Genomic DNA, 25,266 nt, shown 5'->3' with positions numbered 1-25,266 from the left:
TGGTAGACATGGAATTACTGCTGCAGTCTGTATCACCTGAGCAGACTTGGAGACACAGTGCTGGACCTGGGGAGTGTGAGTAACAGATGATCACATTATTTTTAATATGGGGAGAGATGATTTTGTACTGCAGCCTAAAAAAGGGAATCAGGGTCTCTGCCCCTACATTATGCTGCTCTCAAATTATATGGCAAAAACCTAATGATAGATTCTCTTTATTGGAGTCAAAACATATTATATTGAAATAATTGGTATATTTGACAAAGAATTACATGACCTTCTAATTTAAAGTCATTAGAAAATAAACTTCCGTATTAAAAAAAAAAACATTTTACACATGAAATCTGATTTAAATGTTTGTCAGTGTTTGTATCAAAAGTAACATTTAGAAATCTTAAAAGTTTCACACTGGTCAGTGGGGACTTTTTAGGCTCTAATTTATTTCCTGATGTTTCAGGAAACAACACCTGTATATAGACCTGTATACAATGGTCAGACCCTGGCCCTTTCAATTGCATTGAAGCATTGAATGATTGTGTGCAACATTCAATGTAAAGAAAGGAGGGGCATGGGCAGCTGTGACGTCGCCTAATATGAAATGTGGATCGTTTGATATCAGCTGTGTATAGAGGTGTTTCTATTATTCGATTCCTGCCTGCTGAAAACTCTTCCTTAACCCCTTTACCCCCAAGGGTGGTTTGCACGTTAATGACCGGGCCAATTTTTACAATTCTGACCACTGTCCCTTTATGAGGTTATAACTCTGGAACGCTTCAACGGATCCCGGTGATTCTGACATTGTTTTCTTGTGACATATTGTACTTCATGTCACTGGTAACATTTCTTTGATATTATCTGCATTTATTTGTGAAAAAAAACGGAAATTTGGCGAAAATTTTGAAAATTTCGCAATTTTTCAACTTTGAATTTTTATGCAATTAAATCACAGAGATATGTCACACAAAATGCTTAATAAGTAACATTTCCCACATGTCTACTTTACATCAGCACAATTTTGGAACAAAATTTTTTTTGTTGTTAGGGAGTTAAGGGTTAAAAGTTGACCAGCAATTTCTCATTTTTACAACACCATTTTTTTTTTAGGGACCACATCTTATTTGAAGTCATTTTGAGGGGTCTATATGATAGAAAATAACCAAGTGTGACACCATTCTAAAAACTGCACCCCTCAAGGTTCTCAAAACCACATTCAAGAAGTTTATTAACCCTTCAGGTGTTTCACAGGAATTTTTGGAATGTTTAAATACAAATGAACATTTAAATTTTTTTCACAAAAAAATTTACTTCAGCTCCAATTTGTTTTATTTTACCAAGGGTAACAGGAGAAAATGGACCCCAAAAGTTGTTGTACAATTTGTCCTGAGTACGCTGATACCCCATATGTGAGGGTAAACCACTGTTTGGGCGCATGGCAGAGCTCGGAAGGGAAGGAGCGCCGTTTGACTTTTCAATGCAAAATTGACAGGAATTGAGATGAGAACAATGTTGCGTTTGGAGAGCCACTGATGTGCCTAAAAAATGAAACTCCCCACAAGTGACACCATTTTGGAAAGTAGACCCCCTAAGGAACTTATCTAGATGTGTGGTGAGCACTTTGTCCCACCAAGTGCTTCACAGAAGTTTATAATGCAGAGCCGTAAAAATAAAAAATCATATTTTTTCACAAAAATGATAATTGCGCCCACAATTTTTTATTTTCCCAAGGGTAAGAGAAGAAATAGGAAAAAATGTTGTTGTACAATTTGTCCTGAGTATGCTGATACCCCATATGTGGGGGTAAACCACTGTTTGGGCGCATGGCAGAGTTCGGAAGGGAAGGAGCGCCATTTGACTTTTCAATGCAAAATTGACTTGAGTTGAGATGGGACGCCATGTTGCGTTTAGAGAGCCACTGATGTGCCTAAACATTGAAACCCCCCACAAGTGACCCCATATTGGAAACTAGACCCCCCAAGGAACTTATCTAGATGTGTTGTGAGAACTTTGAACCCCCAAGTGTTTCACTACAGTTTATAACGCAGAACCGTGAAAATAAAAAATCTTTTTTTTTTCCACAAAAATTATTTTTTAGCCCCCAGTTTTGTATTTTCCCAAGGGTAACAGTTGAAATTGGACCCCAAAAGTTGTTGTCCAATTTGTCCTGGGTACGCTGATACCCCATATGTGGGGGGAACCACCGTTTGAGCGCATGGCAGAGCTCGGAAGGGAAGGAGCGCCATTTGGAATGCAGACTTAGATGGATTGGTCTGCAGGCGTCACATTGCGTTTGCAGAATCCCTAATGTACCTAAACAGTAGAAACCCCCCCACAGGTGACCCCATATTGGAAACTAGACCCCCCAAGGAACTTATATAGGTGTGTTGTGACAATTTTGAACCCCTAAGTGAAGTGTTTCACTACAGTTTATAACGCAGAACCGTGAAAATAAAAAATCTTTTTTTTTCCACAAAAAATATTTTTTAGCCCCCAGTTTTGTATTTTCCCAAGGGTAACAGGAGAAATTGGCCCCCAAAAGCTGTTCAATTTGTCCTGAGTACGCTGATACCCCATATGTTGGGGTAAACCCCTGTTTGGGTGCACGGGAGAGCTCGGAAGGGAAGGAACACTGTTTTACTTTTTCAAAGCAAAATTGGCTGGAATTGAGATCTGACGCCATGTCGTGTTTGGAGAGCCCCTGATGTGCCTAAACAGTGTAAACCCCCCAATTATAACTGAAACCCTAATCCAAACACACCCCAAAATCCCAACGATAACCCTAACCACACTCCTAACCCTGACACACCCCTAACCCTAATCCCAACCCTATTCCCAACCGTAAATGTAATCCTAACCCTAACCTTAGCCCCAACCCTAGCCCTATCCCCAACCCTAACTGTAGCCTTAGCCCTAACCCTAGCTCTAACCCTAATGGGAAAATGGAAATAAATATATTTTTTAAATTTTTCCCTAACTAAGGGAGTGATGAAGGGGGGTTTGATTTACTTTTATAGTGGGTTTTTTTAGCGGATTTTCATGATTGGCAGCCGTCACACACTAAAAGACGCTTTTTATTGCAAAAAATATTTTTTGCGTTACCACATTTTGAGAGCTATAATTTTTCCAAATTTTGTTTTTTGTGGGACGAGTTGACGTTTTTATTGGTAACATTTTCGGGCACGTGACATTTTTGATCGCTTTTTATTCTGATATTTGTGAGGCAGAATGACCAAAAAACAGCTATTCATGAATTTCTTTTGGGGAGGGGGGGGGTGTTTATACCGTTCCGCGTTTGGTAAAATGGATAAAGCAGTTTTATTCTTCGGGTCAGTTTGATTCCAGCGATACCTCATTTATATTTTTTTTATGTTTTGGCGCTTTTATACGATAAGAACTCTTTTATAGAAAAAATAATTATTCTTGCATCGCTTTATTCTGAGGACTATAACTTTTTTATTTTTTCGCTGATGATGCTGTACGGCAGCTCGTTTTTTGCGGGACAAGATGACATTTTCAGCGGTACCATGGTTATTTATATCCGTCTTTTTGATCGCGTGTTATTCCACTTTCGCAGTTTCACCTGTCTTTCACTAGGGGGACTTGTCAGGGAGTCACAAAAACATTGAACTTTAGGAAGGCAAAGTTTGACCAGCTTAGAGATGCCCTTAATCTGGTAGACTGGGACAATATCCTCAGAAATAAGAATACAGATAATAAATGGGAAATGTTTAAGAACATCCTAAATAGGCAGTGTAAGCGGTTTATACCTTGTGGGAATAAAAGGACTAGAAATAGGAAAAACCCAATGTGGCTAAACAAAGAAGTAAGACAGGCAATTAACAGTAAAAAGAAAGCATTTGCACTACTAAAGCAGGATGGCACCATTGAAGCTCTAAAAAACTATAGGGAGAAAAATACTTTATCTAAAAAACTAATTAAAGCTGCCAAAAAGGAAACAGAGAAGCACATTGCTAAGGAGAGTAAAACTAATCCCAAACTGTTCTTCAACTATATCAATAGTAAAAGAATAAAAACTGAAAATGTAGGCCCCTTAAAAAATAGTGAGGAAAGAATGGTTGTAGATGACGAGGAAAAAGCTAACATATCAAACACCTTCTTCTCCACGGTATTCACGGTGGAAAATGAAATGCTAGGTGAAATCCCAAGAAACAATGAAAACCCTATATTAAGGGTCACCAATCTAACCCAAGAAGAGGTGCGAAACCGGCTAAATAAGATTAAAATAGATAAATCTCCGGGTCCGGATGGCATACACCCACGAGTACTAAGAGAACTAAGTAATGTAATAGACAAACCATTATTTCTTATTTTTAGTGACTCTATAGCGACAGGGTCTGTTCCGCAGGACTGGCGCATAGCAAATGTGGTGCCAATATTCAAAAAGGGCTCTAAAAGTGAACCTGGAAATTATAGGCCAGTAAGTCTAACCTCTATTGTTGGTAAAATATTTGAAGGGTTTCTGAGGGATGTTATTCTGGATTATCTCAATGAGAATAACTGTTTAACTCCATATCAGCATGGGTTTATGAGAAATCGCTCCTGTCAAACCAATCTAATCAGTTTTTATGAAGAGGTAAGCTATAGGCTGGACCACGGTGAGTCATTGGACGTGGTATATCTCGATTTTTCCAAAGCGTTTGATACCGTGCCGCACAAGAGGTTGGTACACAAAATGAGAATGCTTGGTCTGGGGGAAAATGTGTGTAAATGGGTTAGTAACTGGCTTAGTGATAGAAAGCAGAGGGTGGTTATAAATGGTATAGTCTCTAACTGGGTCGCTGTGACCAGTGGGGTACCGCAGGGGTCAGTATTGGGACCTGTTCTCTTCAACATATTCATTAATGATCTGGTAGAAGGTTTACACAGTAAAATATCGATATTTGCAGATGATACAAAACTATGTAAAGCAGTTAATACAAGAGAAGATAGTATTCTGCTACAGATGGATCTGGATAAGTTGGAAACTTGGGCTGAAAGGTGGCAGATGAGGTTTAACAATGATAAATGTAAGGTTATACACATGGGAAGAGGGAATCAATATCACCATTACACACTGAACGGGAAACCACTGGGTAAATCTGACAGGGAGAAGGACTTGGGGATCCTAGTTAATGATAAACTTACCTGGAGCAGCCAGTGCCAGGCAGCAGCTGCCAAGGCAAACAGGATCATGGGGTGCATTAAAAGAGGTCTGGATACACATGATGAGAGCATTATACTGCCTCTGTACAAATCCCTAGTTAGACCGCACATGGAGTACTGTGTCCAGTTTTGGGCACCGGTGCTCAGGAAGGATATAATGGAACTAGAGAGAGTACAAAGGAGGGCAACAAAATTAATAAAGGGGATGGGAGAACTACAATACCCAGATAGATTAGCGAAATTAGGATTATTTAGTCTAGAAAAAAGACGACTGAGGGGCGATCTAATAACCATGTATAAGTATATAAGGGGACAATACAAATATCTCGCTGAGGATCTGTTTATACCAAGGAAGGTGACGGGCACAAGGGGGCATTCTTTGCGTCTGGAGGAGAGAAGGTTTTTCCACCAACATAGAAGAGGATTCTTTACTGTTAGGGCAGTGAGAATCTGGAATTGCTTGCCTGAGGAGGTGGTGATGGCGAACTCAGTCGAGGGGTTCAAGAAAGGCCTGGATGTCTTCCTGGAGCAGAACAATATTGTATCATACAATTATTAGGTTCTGTAGAAGGACGTAGATCTGGGTATTTATTATGATGGAATATAGGCTGAACTGGATGGACAAATGTCTTTTTTCGGCCTTACTAACTATGTTACTATGTTACTATGTTACTTTTGTTTGGCGGTATGATAATAAAGCATTGTTTTTTGCCTCATTTTTTTTTTATGGTGTTCACTGAAGGGTATAACTAGCAGGACAGTTTTATAGGTTGGGTCGTTACGGACGCGGCGATACTAAATATGTGTACTTTTATTTTTTTATTTTTTATTTAGATAAAGAAATGTATTTATAGGAACAATATATTTTTTTTTTTTTCGGAATTTTTTTTTTTTTTTTTTTTTACACATGTGAATATTTTTTTTCTTACACTATAACATTGCTCCAAGGGGGGCACCATGTTATAGTGTAAGATCGCTGATCTGACACTTTGCTGTGCACTGTGTCAGATCAGCGATCTGACGTGTACTCATAGAGGCTTCTCGGCGGGTGCTCTGAGCAGGCGCTGTGAAGCCACCTCCCTGCAGGACCTGTATGCAGCCCCGCAGCCATTTTGGATCCTGGCCTGCTGCAGGGAGGAAGGTACAAGGTAGGAGACCCTCGGAGCAACATGATCACATCGCATTGTTCCGGGGGTCTCAGGGAAGCCCGCAGGGAGCCCCCTCCCTGCGCGATGCTTCTCTATACCGCCGGAACACTGCGATCATGTTTGATCGCAGTGTGGCGGAGGTTAATGTGCCGGGGGCGGTCCGTGTCCGCTCCTGGCACATAGTGCCGGATGTCAGCTGCGATAGTCAGCTGACACTCGGCCGCACTCCCCCCGTGAGCGTGGCTGATCGCTATGATGTACTATCCCGTCGGTGGTCATACGGGCCCACCCCACCTCGACGGGATAGTACGTCACATGTCAGAAAGGGGTTAAAGGTCTAAAAAAAAAAAAAAAAGCCCAAGTGGCCAATATGAAAATTGCAAGATTACTATTTTTTTTTTATATACAAATTCTAAAGAAAATTACCATTTTCTAAAAAACACACATGTAATTTAAAAACTTGATTTAAAGAACAAGTAATTTTCTGATTAAAGTTTTTCTTTATACCACGTGCTGCTAATTATTCTGGGTTAAATGGCTTTGTTGCTATTTGGACATTTCTATCACTTTGAGATCCAACAATTACACCTTATGTATGTTATATTTAGAGTTGGCAAATTTGTTCGGGTTCCCTCTTATTCAGCGAGCTATAGCGCTTACCAAATAAGCTGCAGAGGGAACCCAGCTTCCTGGATCGCTCCGGCTGATCAGCCGTTCAGCTCCGCAGCTGCAAGTGTCGCGCATGGAGAGCCTGTTTGTTTGGCTCTCCGTGCATGTGCTGTGACTGTGACACAGCCGTGACACACGCAGCTGCAGAGCTGAACAGCTGATCCAGGTATCCGGATTCCCTCTGCAGCTTATTCGGTAAGCGCTATAGCTTGCCGAATAAGCCCTGACCCAATCAAATTCGCTCATCTCTAGTTATATTCACAGTTTCATGCAACTTACATTAATTTACAAGTGAATGTGGCTTTTAGATAACGTATATATAATAATTGTACATAAGTATGGTTTATGGACAAAATATCATAGATAAGGCTGGTTTAACATCTGCAGACGAGGGCTTTGCGGAGAACTGCGTAGTTCCTCCGTTAGGCCCTGCCCCTGCCATGCCTCTTCCTTCAGCTCAGTCTACATCCGCATGTGTCCTGCATACCCTATCTTTAACATTGGGTGCGCAGGCCATGCGGATGTATGGGGATGCCTCCGCATGCGTCGTTTTCACGCTGCCCCGACCGCAACAAAATGCAACATGTTGCGTTTGGCGCAGCGTGAAAACGATGCATGTGGAGGCATCCGCATGGCCTGCGTACCCAATGTTAAAGATGGAGTACGCAGGACGCATGCCAACGTAGGCGGAGCTGAAGGAAGAGGTGCGGCAGTGGGAGGGGCTTCACGGAGGAACTACGCAGTCCTCCGCAAAGCCCTTGTCCGCAAATGTGAAACCAGCCTAAGAACTGGTAAGGTGCATTGTCATGAGGCCAAGTTCACAAGGCCATATCTTTGATCCGAGCGCAGTCTGTGAAAAAAACTTACATTGCTCAGACAGCATTAGGACCAATGTTATTCAATTATGCTGCTCAATGAGCAGATTTTTTTCACAGACCAAATCTGCACTTAAAAAAAAAAAAAAAAAAAAAAATCGAAGCATGCATTACTTTTTTCCATATGTCAGATCAGACTCAGATATTCAAGTAAAAAAAATTGGGTCCCATGCAAATCAACCGTACAGCATCCAAATTTTATGGATACATTGCAATACTTTAACATGAGATCCTCCATTTGTATAAAAACACATGCCATATGGATTGTATAAGGATGACAATTGCTTTTTCTCTGTGTATATCCTTAGATCGAAGGTGCTTTTGTCCAAGGAATTGGGCTTTATACAACAGAAGAGCTACACTACTCTCCAGCGGGTGCATTGCTAACAAATGGGGCAGGATCTTACAAGATCCCATCAGTTTATGACATTCCAAAGGAGTTTAATGTAACACTGCTTCCTTTTTCACAAAACTCTTATGCTATATATTCATCCAAGGTAAGAAGCATTTAAAGTGAAGACTCAAAAATACGTACAACAAATGTATATTGCATCGTTACAATACCGAGCAGAGGCGTATCTAGGGTTTCTGGCACCCGGGGCAAGAATTCATTTTGGCGCCCCCCCCCCCCTCCCCCCCCCCCCAGCACATATGCGATTTGCGCACTTAGTCATGTACCCACAAGCTCCTCTCCCTAATGCTCTCAATGTTCAGTGAAAAACTGAGAAGCAGAAGAAAAGCTCGTTGTCACCAGACCATAAGTGTGAAAGTCACATATGAGTGAGGTGTCCATGTGACGACTACTGGAACCTGCTGACCTGAATCCTGACATCGCAGACTTCTGAATTCTCACAACGAATGCACTGGACACTTTTAGGATTCTCCCTTGCTGGTGGACGGTCATGTCAGTACAAGCATGTGATTTGTATAATTCTGAACACATTCCGACTAGACGTGCCCGGCCTCGCTCAGTTCATTTTCATTGACGGAGGCCACACATGTCTAGTCAGCACGTGACCACATGTATGTAAATTGCCAGCACGAGAGAATCCTGACAGCGTGCAATGAGCACTGTGAGAACTCAGAAGTCTGCAGTCACGAAGAATGACTGCAGACTCATTACAAACCTGGACATCCCCTTTAATGCTCCTAACATAAATAAAAACATGAGAGTTAGTCAGTATCACAATTAACATTTACATCCAGGTACCTTATAGATGATGTCGTCTCTGGAGTCGTTCTTCTTTTCTTCATCTTCACGATGCCCTTAAAGATACAAGTGTCATTATAATGCTCCTGAATGAAAAATTGCCCCTCACTATATTGTCTTCACAAAATATGACCCCCACACTGTCCCTCTTATGGTACATGCTCTTCACACTGACCTCTCCTTTCCATACCGGTCCCCTCTTCACACTGTCCTCTCACACTGTGTCCCCCATATAGGGCCCAGTATTTATACTGTACTCTCTCATCACACTCCCCCTCCTTGGTATACTGTCCTCTCCTGGCTGTGCCCTTACACTGCCCCCATGCTACGAACCCACTACTCAGTTTCTATTCTGTGCCCCATCACCCCCTTTGCTGTTCATTTTGTGTCCTCAAATCTCCCATCTCCACTCCAATTCAACCCCACACAATAAATCCCCCAATTACCCACACAGCCCCTCATCACCCCCATCTCCTGATCCCCCACACAGCCCCTCATCAACCCCATCTCCCCCTCATCACCCCTACACAGTCCCTCATCATCCTCCCATTCCCCACAGGCCCTCATCATTCCCCAAAAAGGCCCTCATCACCCCGCTTCTCCACAGAGCCCCTCATCATCCCCCCATTCCCCACAGGCCCTCATTATCACCCACACAGCCTCTCATCCCCCATTCCCCACACAGCCCATCACCCCCGTACAGCCCCTCATCACCCCCCTTCTCCCCCAAAGCCCCTCATCACCCCCCTTCTCCCACACAGCCCCTCATCATTCCTTCTTTTTCCACACTGCCCCTCATCATGCTCCATTCCCCACACAGCCCCTCATCATCCACTTCACAGCCCATCATCATTCCCCACACAGCTTCTCATCATCCACTACACAGCCCCTCATCATTATCCCTCCATTCCCCACAGCCTCTCATCATCCACTACACAGCCCCTCATCATTATCCCTCCATTCCCCACAGCGTCTCATCATCCACTACACAGCCCCTCATCATTATCCCTCCATTCCCCACAGCGTCTCATCATCCACTACACAGCCCCTCATCATTATCCCTCCATTCCCCACAGCGTCTCATCATCCACTACACAGCCCCTCATCATTATCCCTCCATTCCCCACAGCGTCTCATCATCCACTACACAGCCCCTCATCATTATCCCTCCAATCCCCACAGCGTCTCATCATCCACTACACAGCCCCTCATCATTATCCCTCCAATCCCCACAGCTTCTCATCATCCACTACACAGCCCCTCATCATTATCCCTCCAATCCCCACAGCGTCTCATCATCCACTACACAGCCCCTCATCATTATCCCTCCAATCCCCACAGCGTCTCATCATCCACTACACAGCCCCTCATCATTATCCCTCCATTCCCCACAGCCTCTCATCATCCACTACACAGCCCCTCATCATTATCCCTCCAATCCCCACAGCTTCTCATCATCCACTACACAGCCCCTCATCATTATCCCTCCATTCCCCACAGCCTCTCATCATCCACTACACAGCCCCTCATCATTATCCCTCCAATCCCCACAGCTTCTCATCATCCACTACACAGCCCCTCATCATTATCCCTCCAATCCCCACAGCTTCTCATCATCCACTACACAGCCCCTCATCATTATCCCTCCATTCCCCACAGCGTCTCATCATCCACTACATAGCCCCTCATCATTATCCCTCCAATCCCCACAGCTTCTCATCATCCACTACACAGCCCCTCATCATTATCCCTCCAATCCCCACAGCTTCTCATCATCCACTACACAGCCCCTCATCATTATCCCTCCATTCCCCACAGCGTCTCATCATCCACTACACAGCCCCTCATCATTATCCCTCCAATCCCCACAGCTTCTCATCATCCACTACACAGCCCCTCATCATTATCCCTCCATTCCCCACAGCCTCTCATCATCCACTACACAGCCCCTCATCATTATCCCTCCATTCCCCACAGCCTCTCATCATCCACTACACAGCCCCTCATCATTATCCCTCCATTCCCCACAGCCTCTCATCATCCACTACACAGCCCCTCATCATTATCCCTCCAATCCCCACAGCTTCTCATCATCCACTACACAGCCCCTCATCATTATCCCTCCAATCCCCACAGCTTCTCATCATCCACTACACAGCCCCTCATCATTATCCCTCCAATCCCCACAGCGTCTCATCATCCACTACACAGCCCCTCATCATTATCCCTCCATTCCCCACAGCGTCTCATCAGCCACTACACAGCCCCTCATCATTATCCCTCCAATCCCCACAGCTTCTCATCATCCACTACACAGCCCCTCATCATTATCCCTCCAATCCCCACAGCTTCTCATCATCCACTACACAGCCCCTCATCATTATCCCTCCATTCCCCACAGCCTCTCATCATCCACTACACAGCCCCTCATCATTATCCCTCCATTCCCCACAGCCTCTCATCATCCACTACACAGCCCCTCATCATTATCCCTCCAATCCCCACAGCTTCTCATCATCCAATACACAGCCCCTCATCATTATCCCTCCATTCCCCACAGCCTCTCATCATCCACTACACAGCCCCTCATCATTATCCCTCCATTCCCCACAGCTTCTCATCATCCACTACACAGCCCCTCATCATTATCCCTCCAATCCCCACAGCTTCTCATCATCCACTACACAGCCCCTCATCATTATCCCTCCATTCCCCACAGCCTCTCATCATCCACTACACAGCCCCTCATCATTATCCCTCCATTCCCCACAGCTTCTCATCATCCACTACACAGCCCCTCATCATTATCCCTCCATTCCCCACAGCGTCTCATCATCCACTACACAGCCCCTCATCATTATCCCTCCATTCCCCACAGCGTCTCATCATCCACTACACAGCCCCTCATCATTATCCCTCCATTCCCCACAGCGTCTCATCATCCACTACACAGCCCCTCATCATTATCCCTCCAATCCCCACAGCGTCTCATCATCCACTACACAGCCCCTCATCATTATCCCTCCAATCCCCACAGCTTCTCATCATCCACTACACAGCCCCTCATCATTATCCCTCCAATCCCCACAGCGTCTCATCATCCACTACACAGCCCCTCATCATTATCCCTCCAATCCCCACAGCGTCTCATCATCCACTACACAGCCCCTCATCATTATCCCTCCATTCCCCACAGCCTCTCATCATCCACTACACAGCCCCTCATCATTATCCCTCCAATCCCCACAGCTTCTCATCATCCACTACACAGCCCCTCATCATTATCCCTCCATTCCCCACAGCCTCTCATCATCCACTACACAGCCCCTCATCATTATCCCTCCAATCCCCACAGCTTCTCATCATCCACTACACAGCCCCTCATCATTATCCCTCCAATCCCCACAGCTTCTCATCATCCACTACACAGCCCCTCATCATTATCCCTCCAATCCCCACAGCTTCTCATCATCCACTACACAGCCCCTCATCATTATCCCTCCATTCCCCACAGCGTCTCATCATCCACTACACAGCCCCTCATCATTATCCCTCCAATCCCCACAGCTTCTCATCATCCACTACACAGCCCCTCATCATTATCCCTCCATTCCCCACAGCCTCTCATCATCCACTACACAGCCCCTCATCATTATCCCTCCATTCCCCACAGCGTCTCATCATCCACTACACAGCCCCTCATCATTATCCCTCCATTCCCCACAGCGTCTCATCATCCACTACACAGCCCCTCATCATTATCCCTCCATTCCCCACAGCGTCTCATCATCCACTACACAGCCCCTCATCATTATCCCTCCAATCCCCACAGCGTCTCATCATCCACTACACAGCCCCTCATCATTATCCCTCCAATCCCCACAGCGTCTCATCATCCACTACACAGCCCCTCATCATTATCCCTCCATTCCCCACAGCGTCTCATCATCCACTACACAGCCCCTCATCATTATCCCTCCAATCCCCACAGCTTCTCATCATCCACTACACAGCCCCTCATCATTATCCCTCCAATCCCCACAGCGTCTCATCATCCACTACACAGCCCCTCATCATTATCCCTCCAATCCCCACAGCGTCTCATCATCCACTACACAGCCCCTCATCATTATCCCTCCAATCCCCACAGCTTCTCATCATCCACTACACAGCCCCTCATCATTATCCCTCCAATCCCCACAGCTTCTCATCATCCACTACACAGCCCCTCATCATTATCCCTCCAATCCCCACAGCTTCTCATCATCCACTACACAGCCCCTCATCATTATCCCTCCAATCCCCACAGCTTCTCATCATCCACTACACAGCCCCTCATCATTATCCCTCCAATCCCCACAGCGTCTCATCATCCACTACACAGCCCCTCATCATTATCCCTCCATTCCCCACAGCTTCTCATCATCCACTACACAGCCCCTCATCATTATCCCTCCATTCCCCACAGCTTCTCATCATCCACTACACAGCCCCTCATCATTATCCCTCCAATCCCCACAGCTTCTCATCATTCACTACACAGCCCCTCATCATTATCCCTCCAATCCCCACAGCTTCTCATCATCCACTACACAGCCCCTCATCATTATCCCTCCAATCCCCACAGCTTCTCATCATCCACTACACAGCCCCTCATCATTATCCCTCCAATCCCCACAGCTTCTCATCATCCACTACACAGCCCCTCATCATTATCCCTCCATTCCCCACAGCGTCTCATCATCCACTACACAGCCCCTCATCATTATCCCTCCAATCCCCACAGCTTCTCATCATCCACTACACAGCCCCTCATCATTATCCCTCCATTCCCCACAGCTTCTCATCATCCACTACACAGCCCCTCATCATTATCCCTCCATTCCCCACACACCTCGGTAATCTCCTCACATGGCTGCATGCTGCAGACCCTCAGTCCTCCTCACACGACTCCAGCAGCTTCCTGGTTCCTGCTATCTGTCTTCACTGGACTGAAGGAGGCCCCGCCCCTTCCGGTGACATCTTACCTCAGCTCCATTCTAGACAGGCCCTGCAGTCAGATGTTCAATTGTACTCATGTCCGTAAGATACGAGTACAATTGAACACTGGGAGCCGCGCGCTGCAGCGTCTCTGTGCCGGATGTCAGCTTGACAGTCCGACACAGAGAACAGCTGACTCCGAGTGCAGGGGCGGCAGAATGCAGCTGCCAGGGGAGACATTTGGCGGCCCAACTGCGCCCCCCTGCCAGCTGCGCCCGGGGCACATGCCCCGGCTGCCCCCCCCTAGATACGCCACTGATACCGAGTGCCGTCTCTTCAATCTTTATTTACCTTTTTGTGGTTTCTAATATTCTAAATTCCATCTTCATCTCTATAAAATGTCTGACAAACCCCGGAGGTTGGTCCATCCAAGATCCAAGATGATCATCTCTGACAACTAAAATACATTGAACAGAGAGTAATGAGCAAACAAATGGGTAGTTCCTCAAACATGCATTGTGTGTGTCAATCTGTGTTATATGTATTGTGTGACGCTAGTCACTTCTCACGGCCATGATGGCCAAGCCATGAGTCAGAATGGTCAAGGAATCCAAAGTCAGAAGCCAGGAGGTTATGTCATAAACAGAGGGAAGAGACAAAAGTGTGGTCAGGTAACATTCCAAGGTCAGAATACCAGCAGGATAACCGATCAGAGCAGAAAGGATTAAACAGACGGATGGTCAGAACGAAGCCAAACGTCAGGCAACAAAAGATCAAGCATACAGAACTCAAGGCACAGGAAGCACAAACTTCACTAGCTAAATGTACGTCTGGCAGAGGTCTGGGAGAAACAGCTCAGTTTAGTAGCATGGCAATTACCCAGGATAATGAACACTTGGAGACAGCCGATGACTCCCAGTCTGAGACTGGATAGTCGAGCTGTCAATCAACACACTGACAGCTTCTGCACGCCCCTGTACCGGATTGGACGGCCGAGCTGTCAGAAACTGCATCCCAGACACCCTGAGGAGTGGAACCGTGACATATTGCATATATTCAATACCTTCTTTAGCACCTATAACCCTGAAATAATGGTGTATGGAGCACTCATTTTCTTTTTAATGGCCATAATTTGATATGTTATGTGTGTAATGTTCCCGTTTACTTATCTGGAATGGATTTACACCTTTTTTAGATATAGTAACATTTTCAACTGCTTTTACTTCACTTTTATTTGTTTCCCTAGGGTATTGGTGAGGCAGCGCTCTTTTTGGGATCAGTTGTATACTTTGCAATAAAGGACGCTGTGTCATCTGCTCGAAAGGAAAGGGGCTTGCCTAATATTTTTAAACTGAACAGCCCGGCATCCCCAGAGAAGATACGTATGGCATGTGGAGACAAATTCACTGAGATGGTAATTTCTTTATACCATTCTACTCTTTATACATGCTATGTACAGAAAAACTGCTATAGTTTGACTATTACATAATAAGGTACAAGAACATTATTAACCCCCTCTGTGCAGATATATTCATCTGGCTAATGAGCTAAGCCTTCTTCATACAGTGAAGGTGCCTGCATCTAAAAGCATTGATAAGAGCAGAGCTGCCATCGCTGCTATTTCACCACTTGAATGCCATTGTCAATCTCTGACAATGGTATTTAGGTGGTTTTGGCAGTTGTCATGGCAGGTGGCGGGCTACTGATGACCCCCTCACTGCCATGTTTGTACTCATGAGTAATAGGAGATTGTCACATTTCGGCTGCCGTCACACTAGCAGTATTTGGTCAGTATTTTACATCGGTATTTGTAAGCCAAAACCAGGAGTGCGTGATAAATGCAGAAGTGGTGCATATGTTTCTGTTATCCTCCTTTTCCTCTAAGGCCGGCGTCACACTTGCGAGTTTTACGGACGTAAGAGCGCAGAATCTACGTCCGTAAAACTCGCAAAAAGTACGGCACAATTATTCTCTATGCCCCTGCTCCTATTTGCCGTATTTTACTGATCAGTATTATACGGCTTTCTACGGCCGTACAAAATTACCTAGAAAGCTCCCTGGCTTTCTAGATAATTTCCCACGATCTATGAACAGCCAGCAGAGGGCGCCTCACCGCAAATGAAGCTAAATATAGATCATTGATCTATTTTTAGCCTCATTCCCTGGGGTTGAGGAGCAGCCTGCATTAGCACAGCTCCTTGCTGCAAAATGTTTTAACCCCTTCAGAAGGATTTACATCGTTGGACGTTACAGATCTGCGGAGGGTAAGTATATTGTTGGTTTATTATGTTTTTTTACTCACAGAACGAGGGTCTTCAGTGACTGGGTTGGGCGTTGAATAAAATACTGCAACAACCATTGTTTTTATTTCATTAAAATAATTTTAAATAATGTGTTTGTGTTTTATTTAACCCTTCACTACAATTGGATTAATAATGGATAGGTGTCATAATTGACGCCTCTCCATTATTAATTAGGCTTAATGTCACCTTACAATAGCAAGGTGGCATTAACCCTTCATTACCCCATATCCCACCGCTACACGGGAATGGGAAGAGAGTGGCCAAGTGCCAGAATAGGCGCATCTTCCAGATGTGCCTTTTCTGGGGTGGCTGGGGGCAGATATTTTTAGCCAGGGGGGGCCAATAACCGTGGACCCTCTCCAGGCTATTAATATCTGCCCTCAGTCACTGGCTTTACTACTCTGGCGGAGAAAATTGCGCGGGAGCCCACGCCAATTTTTTCCGCCATTTAACCCTTTATTTTAAGAGCTAGAACGGCCAAATTTTGCAGATACACACTACTGACATTAGTAGTGTGGAATCTGCAAAAAAAATGGAGAGAAGACATGGTTTACTGTATGTAAACCATGTCTCAAATCATGTCGGGTTTTAGGAAGGAGAAAGAAAAAGCCGGTAATTGAATTACCGGCTTTCAAGCTGTATAGCGCTGGAATAAATATTAATATATATACATATATGTGTCTCACTGACATATATATATATATATATATATATACCTATTCTGTGTGTACACATTTATTCTACCTATTCTACTGTAAGCTGTCAGTGTGATTTTACTGTACACCGCACTGAATTACCGGCTTTTCTCTCTAATATATGTGTCTACTGACATATATATATATATATATATATATATATATATATATATATATAGACAGTATATATATATTTTCTTTTCTTTTTGGGACACATGGATCACTTCTATAGCGGTATGTTGGTTTTGCTAGCCTGCGAGAAAACCACGCAGTACGGATGCCATACGGATTACATACGGAGGATGCCATGCGCAAAAAACGCTGACACACCCTGCCTACGGAGGAGCTACGGACCACTTTTTTCGGGACTTTTCAGCGTATTACGGCCGTAATATACGGACCGTATTGTTTTACGCTGTGTGTGACACCGGCCTAATTGTTCCACTCCTGGTTTTGGCTTACAAATACTGATGTAAAATACTGACCAAATACTGCTAGTGTGACGGCAACCTTACTATGTAAGTATTGCACTATATAGTACAAGCGATCGAATGATTGACGATTCAAGTCCTTTAAGGACTAACAAGTACAAAGAAAAAAAATGTTTTTAAAAATATAAAAGTTTTAAACAACACACTTTGCAGAAAACAAGTGCCTACACAGCATTATTGCTGAAAGTATAAAAAAAAAAGTTACGTGCAACACAAACTAAAACCACTTTTTTTTTTTTCTTTTTTTTACAAAGTTTGCCCCTTGTTTACCATTTCAATATAAAAGAACAATATAAATATGGTATTGCTGTTATTGTATTTCGCCAAAGGATCACATTGCCAGGTGTTAGGGGTTGAGTTCCCGCCTCTGCACAGGGGGAATCTCGGGCCACCTCCGCTGCGGTCTCCCATTCTTCTCCTGCCGCAGTGGAGCCTGCTCAGTGGAGACGTCAGTCCCAGCGTCTCGATCTGTCTGACTCTGTACAAAGAGTTACTGCTGCTTTTCCTGCTTCTGCCATTGAAGTCAGTGCTGGGCAGCGGCAAGCAGATGCTTCTGGGACTAAGTCCTGCTTTTCTCGTTCTGAGCAAGCCCAGAGTAAGATCTCTCAGTGGAGATCCAGGGTCACATGATCAGATACTGCAGCTAAAGCCATTGGTCCTTCAGGAAGGTCCTGTAGGTGCTCACGCGCTGTGGCAGCCTCTCATTGATCCTTCTAGGAAGGTCCTGTACATGCTGCAACTATTTAAGGCTCGCATGGCTGCACGGCCATGCGCTAGTATCGTTCTATGTTATGTGCTTTGCGCCAGTGTGGTCATGTGAGTTTGTGTTCAGGGACCCGGCTGAAATAAGCCCCTAGAATGCTGGCACCTTCGGCGAGGAGATATTGTGTGAATGTATTCAGGGACCTGGCTGAATTAAGCCCCTAGAATGCTGGCACCTCTGGCGAGGAGTTTTTGTGTGCATGCATGACCACTGACTGCTCTCAGTTGGGTAGTTAGCCTGTGCCACTGTGAAGTCAAACAGGGCGCAGTGCTTTGAGTTCACGGCTACTCTGTGAAGTAACAGAGTTAGCTCATACCGCCATATAGTTCCACCGTTTACTAGCAGCAGGTTCTCCTGCACGGTGGACCCCGGGCTGCGAATGCATCTATTATAATAAAACCTCTATATTTACTCGGTGCGTTCCGCTAGCCCTAACACCAGGTAATTCTTGCAGTACAGTTAATGCCATAAAAATGAAACTCAAAAAATAATGGCAGAATTATAGTTCAACATTTTGTATTTTTTTTCTTGTTAGGTGAAATGAATTATGTAAATCAAAACTACAACTCCACCTGCAAAAAATACAAACCCTCATATGGCTATGTATTTCAAAAATAGAAAAAAAATTGACTCTTGGTAGAATAGTAGGAAAAAATGAAAGCGATGGGGAGGAGTTAGCATGCATAATATGGTGAGAGATATCTCATCGCTGCATAAAGAAAAAGTTTAAAAAAAGTAATTGCAACAGTTATATTCAGTTCCAGCCTTAAAAGGGTTGTCTGGGCTTTTTAACATTATATGTGTGTACTTAGGCTGTGGAATGCTGACAGTGTGTAATACAGTGGGTACGGAAAATATTCAGACCCCTTTAAATTTTTCGCTATGTTTCATTGCAGCCATTTGGTAAATTCAAAAAAGTTCATTTGTTTTCTCATTAATGTACACTCTGCACCCCATCTTGACTGAAAAAACCCCCCAGAAATGTAGAAATTTTTGCAAATTTATTAAAAACGAAAAAACCGAAATATCACATGGTCATAAGTATTCAGACCCTTTGCTCAGTATTGAGCTAGTACAGCAATGAGTCTTCTTGGGAATGATGCAACAAGTTTTTCCCTTCCCCCATGACGGCACACCTGAGAGAGGGGATCCACCCAGTCAGGACAGGAAACCCTACTGAAAATAAAAGGGCGATACCTCTGTCGCTGCAGTTGGGTTTCCTGTCCTGACAGGGACCCTTGCGCTGAACACGGCGGTTCCACTTACCCAGCTCCTGTCCCGGCGTGGAAGAACAGGCAGCATCTGTGCGTTGGAGCTCGGGGTCTGGAGGCGCCGTCCGCGGGTCCTCCAGGGCTCTGCAACTGAGCAGGCGTTGGTGCAGCACAGTCCTGGCCGGGTTCCTTCCGTGGCTGCCACGCCGCCCTCCTGTCTCTGCCGTGCGGCGGCCGCTTCCGGGTCGCCCGTCTGACGTCATGCGCAAGGCATGCTGGGAATGGGCGTGCCCGTGTGTCGTTATAGGCGGGTGCCGGATCCAAGATGGCGGCGCCCATGAAGAAAACGCCGGCCGGTGGATAGAGACTCCGGTGGTGTGGCAGAGCAGGGGAGGGGCCACTATTGGGCACCGGAGGAGGTGGGGAGTGCAGTGGATCCCCCATAAAAGGGGTGATAACCACAGAAGACGCACTCGTGCCCAGAAACTTCATTATGGAAGTGGGGCAGCAAGAGCAGCAGCAGGAGCTCTCGCCAGATGCCTTGCCGAGCCACCAGCATACCAGGAGCAGCCGCTCAAGTGGTAGGAGCATCGGTCATCTTGTCCGGCAAGATTCGTCGGTGTCCAAGAGGGACACTTCACGTGCATCTGTCCAGCCTCCAAAACCGGTACCCGTGATTGTCGGCGGTGGTGAGTGATCTACGTGAATGTCACCCTTATGGTAACAGGGTCCATTTTTTCTGTTTGATCACTAGGGGTCCAGGAAGTCTAGCGGCAAAACAAGGAACCGAGAGTGTGCCCTTGGTAAAGTCCCGCTTGCAGTTCAGTGGCAGAAGGATCTCTGTGCTGACTGCATTAATAAAACCATACAAGAAGAGACCCCTAATTTCGCCACTAGCCTTAAAGCCATAATACAGGCAGAAATAAAAAAAACTCCTTAAAAATGACCCTTAATAAACCAAGAAGGAAAAGCCGTAAGGAGTCTACAGAGTCAGATGCCTCTCAGAGACAGGAGAGTCATGAATCATCCCGATCTCCCTCTACCTCCTCAGCCTCTATCCAGTCTTCAGATTCCTCCTCGGACAGTGATTCAGGAGGTCGTCCATGTTTTCCAACTGAGGACGTAGACAAATTAGTTAAAGCAGTTAGATATGGTATGGGTCTTAAGGAAGAGAAGACACCTAGGTCACTAGAAGATGTCATGTTTGGTGGCTTAGAAGAGAAAAGGAAATGCACGTTTCCGGAAATTTGCGAAAATCAAAGCATTAATTGAAAAAGAGTGGAAAAAAATGGGTTCTTTACCTTCTTCATCCAAAAGGAGATATCCTTTTGAGGATAAAGACTCTGAATCCTGGGAGAAGATCCCTAAAATTGACGGGGCAGTAGCCAAATATTTAAAAAGATCGTCCCTTCCATTAGAAGACTCGGGTGTTCTTAAAGACCCGCTTGATAAAAAAGCAGATGGGTTTCTGAGACATATCTGGGAAGCCTCAACGAAGGGCCTGAAGCCAGCAATTGCTGGGACATGTACGGCCCGTGCTCTAATGGTCTAGCTACAGCAGATAGAAGATCAGCTAAGGGACAAGGTACCCAGAGGCGACATCCTTGCAAATATATCCTTAGTGCAAGGAGCAGCAGCTTTCTTGGCAGACTCTTCTGCAGACTCCGCAAGACTAACAGCCAGAGCAGCGAGCTTGTCCAATGCGACAAGAGCCCTTTGGCTCAAGGGTTGTCCGGGGGATTTGCCATCTAAACATAAGCTGTGCTCCATTCCATGTGACGGTCAACTACTTTTTGGGAAAAACTAGAAGAAATCCTGGAACATGCAGGAGATAAAAAGAAAGTTTTTCCCAATATCCCTAAAGATTCCAAAAAACCTTTTTTTCGGAGGAGAAGATATAACAGAGGTTGCCCCCCAGGGGAGAGAAAAAATTGGGACTTTAAGGATAAGAGAGGATCGAGCAACATGTTTAAAGGGCCCTCTACATCGGCAAAAAAATCCCCCCAATGACATTACGCCAGAAGTGGGAGGAAGACTCTCCCTCTTTCTGGCCTGGATAAATATCTCCCCCAGTACCTGGGTCGTGAATATTATCAAAGACTGCCTAAAAATAAAATTCATCCGTCCACCCAGGCAAAACTTTATAATAACTCCCCGAAGAAAGTCCCAGCAGGAGCAATCTGCCCTGGAAACCGAGGTCTTAGGACTCATTCACAAAAAGGTTCTTCAGAAAGTCCTGACTCGGGAAGAAAGAGGTGGATTTTACTCCCCCCTCTTTTTAATCCAAAAACCGGACAGCTCTTGGAGAACTATAATAAATCAAAGGAAGCTCAACCAATCGATAGAGAACTACACCTTCAAGATGGAGCCTATAAACACAAACATAAAACTTCTCTTCCAACACTTCTTCATGGCAGTAATTTAAAAGATGCGTACTACCATATACCAATACATCAGGAATATCGAAAATACTTGAGAGTAGCTCTCTATATTCAGAATCAGGTAAAGCATTACCAATATACAGCCCTTCCATTCGGCCTGTCTACAGCCCCCAGAGTTTTCACCAAAGTAATGGTGGAAGTAATGTCATACCTCCGGTCCCGGGATGTAGTAATTGTCCCATATCTGGACGATTTCCTTGTAATAGGGAGGTCAGAGTCCCATTGCACTCATCAAGTATCAGTGGTAACATCAACTCTAATGGAGCTAGGTTGGATAATAAATATCCCCAAGTCAAGATTACTAGCAGTAAAACTACAGTCCTTCCTGGGGTTAATGCTGGATTCCGAGCGTCAGCTCTGCCTCCTTCCAGAAAACAAAGTAGCCAAGATAATAAACCTGGCCAGTACAGCATTTCATCAACCAGCAATGACTCTGAGAAAGGCGATGACCCTACTAGGCTCCTTAAATCCAACAGAACATCCTTTCGCAGTAGATGCCCTGCTGATACCCTGGAAGTTCTCTCTGGCCTACGCATTCCCCCCGATAGTGATGATTCCAGCTGTGATCTGGAAGATCAGAGAGGATCAAGCGAAAATTATCCTCATAGCTCCATTCTGGCCAAGGAGACTATGGTTCTCCCTTCTAAGGCAGAGGTCGGTAACGGACCCATGGATTCTGCCAGAGGTTCCGGACCTACTAACCCAGGGCCCAGTGACTTACTCTCAGGTGAAGGGCTTCCATCTGGCAGCCTGGAATTTGAGAGGGCATTACTAATTCGCCAAGGATTCTCACCAGGTTTAATCTCCACCTTATTGAAAAGCAGAAAACCCATAGGATCTATGGTAGGACATGGAAAAAATTTCTTAACTTCCTGGGTGAACCATTAGGGGAGGTGGCTCCAGTGGGTCCTATCCTAGAATTTCTGCAAGCAGGATTATATCTTGGGTTAGCAACCAGCACCCTTAAAGTTCAGGTTTCAGCCTTGGGGGCACTATATACGGTAACTGTAATCTTGCCTCAAATAGATGGGTTTCGCGATTCATAAAATCTTGTAATAGATCTCGACCGGTCGTTATCCCAAAAATCCCTCCTTGGGATCTAAATTTAGTCTTAGAAGCCCTAACTAAAGACCCTTTTGAGCCCTTGCAGGAGTTATCACCTAAGTTACTTACCCTTAAAACAGTTCTACTAGTAGCCTTAATATCGGCACATAGGGTAAGTGATTTACAGGCCCTGTCAATTTGCCCTCCTTATACTCAGGTTTTTGATGACAGGATCGTTCTAAGACCAGACCCGGCATATCTCCCCAAGGTGGTTCAAAAGTTCCATAGGAGACAAGGGATTACTTTACCATCATTCTGTAGCAATCCTAGAAATCCAGGGGAACAAAAGTTCCACATGTTAGATGTAAAGAAGATCTATGTTACAATACATATCTATAACTAGTCAGTGGAGGAAAGACCAAACCCTATTCGTAGCCTTTCAGGATAGCAGAAGAGGGTGTGGGGTAGCTAAAAGTACTATTGCTAGATGGATCAGGGAGGCCATTAGTTTATCCTACTCTTCAGGTGGCACTCCGGTTCCTGAAGGCATCAAGGCTCACTCCACCAGAGCCGTGGCTACCTCCTGGGCAGAGAAGGCCAAGGTATCAATTGATCAAATTTGCAAGGCCGCTACCTGGTCCTCACCCTCAACTTTTTTCAAGCACTACCGGCTAGATCGTTCTTCCTCTGCTGACCTAACATTTGGTTGAAGGGTACTACAAGCGGTGGTCCCTCCCTAAGGTTTCATTCTACAAAAGTCTCTCAGGTGTGCCGTCATGTAGGAAGGGAAAACACCAGGGTTACTTACCGGTAGCCGTTTTTTCCGGAACCCATGATGGCACCCGTATATTCCCCCCTTTATCACTTTTTCGGTGTGCACTATTGCTTTGGGTGCTTTTTTAGTTAATATGATGTGGTGATGGATTGCCATGTATACTAACCAGGGGGGCTCTCATGCTCTGAAAACCTACTGAAGCGACGCCCTTTTATTTTCAGTAGGGTTTCCTGTCCTGATTGGGCGGATCCCCTCTCAGGTGTGCCGTCATGGGTCCCGGAAAATCCGGCTACCGGTAAGTAACCTTGGTGTTTCTCATCTTTTAGGATACATCGGGGGCTTATCAACAGCATTACAGAATGCTGTAGGTAAGCCCCTGATGCCGGTGGGCTTACCTCACCCGCGATTTTGGGGGTGACAGGTTCCCTTTAACTTTTGTGGGATGTGTGTGTGTGTGTGTGTATATATGTGTATGTATGTATGTATGTATATATAAATATACAGTGGGGCAAAAAAGTATTTAGTCAGTCAGCAATAGTGCAAGTTCCACCACTTAAAAAGATGAGAGGCGTCTGTAATTTACATCATAGGTAGACCTCAACTATGGGAGACAAACTGAGAAAAAAAAATCCAGAAAATCACATTGTCTGTTTTTTTAACAATTTATTTGCATATTATGGTGGAAAATAAGTATTTGGTCAGAAACAAAATTTCATCTCAATACTTTGTAATATATCCTTTGTTGGCAATGACAGAGGTCAAACGTTTTCTGTAAGTCTTCACAAGGTTGCGACACACTGTTGTTGGTATGTTGGCCCATTCCTCCATGCAGATCTCCTCTAGAGAAGTGATGTTTTTGGCTTTTCGCTTGGCAACACGGACTTTCAACTCCCTCCAAAGGTTTTCTATAGGGTTGAGATCTGGAGACTGGCTAGGCCACTCCAGGACCTTGAAATGCTTCTTACGAAGCCACTCCTTCATTGCCCTGGCGGTGTGCTTTGGACCATTGTCATGTTGAAAGACCAAGCCACGTTTCATCTTCAATGCCCTTGCTGATGAAAGGAGGTTTGCACTCAAAATCTCACGATACATGGCCCCATTCATTCTTTCATGTACCCGGATCAGTCGTCCTGGCCCCTTTGCAGAGAAACAGCCCCAAAGCATGATGTTTCCACCACCATGCTTTACAGTAGGTATGGTGTTTGATGGATGCAACTCAGTATTCTTTTTCCTCCAAACACGACAAGTTGTGTTTCTACCAAACAGTTCCAGTTTGGTTTCATCAGACCATAGAACATTCTCCCAAAACTCCTCTGGATCATCCAAATGCTCTCTAGCAAACTTCAGACGGGCCCGGACATGTACTGGCTTAAGCAGTGGGATACGTCTGGCACTGCAGGATCTGAGTCCATGGTGGCGTAGTGTGTTACTTATGGTAGGCCTTGTTACATTGGTCCCAGCTCTCTGCAGTTCATTCACTAGGTCCCCCCGCGTGGTTCTG

General features: G+C 45.1%; 1 protein-coding gene across 1 annotated transcript in view; it reads left to right on the top strand.

Annotated features, from left to right (window-relative positions):
* Positions 1-25,266, top strand: part of LOC138644799 (aldehyde oxidase 1-like) — a 155,432-nt gene that overhangs the window by 127,341 nt on the left and 2,825 nt on the right. The window contains exons 32-33 of the mRNA XM_069733617.1: positions 8,161-8,349; positions 15,289-15,456. Coding sequence (XP_069589718.1) covers positions 8,161-8,349; positions 15,289-15,456 — 357 coding nt within the window. The remainder of the gene's footprint in view (positions 1-8,160; positions 8,350-15,288; positions 15,457-25,266) is intronic.

This window comes from Ranitomeya imitator, chromosome 7 (genome assembly GCF_032444005.1).
Source record: "Ranitomeya imitator isolate aRanImi1 chromosome 7, aRanImi1.pri, whole genome shotgun sequence".
Classification (NCBI taxonomy): Eukaryota; Metazoa; Chordata; class Amphibia; order Anura; family Dendrobatidae; genus Ranitomeya; species Ranitomeya imitator.
Note: the sequence above shows the minus strand (reverse complement) of the source record. Positions and strands in the feature narration are given on the sequence as shown.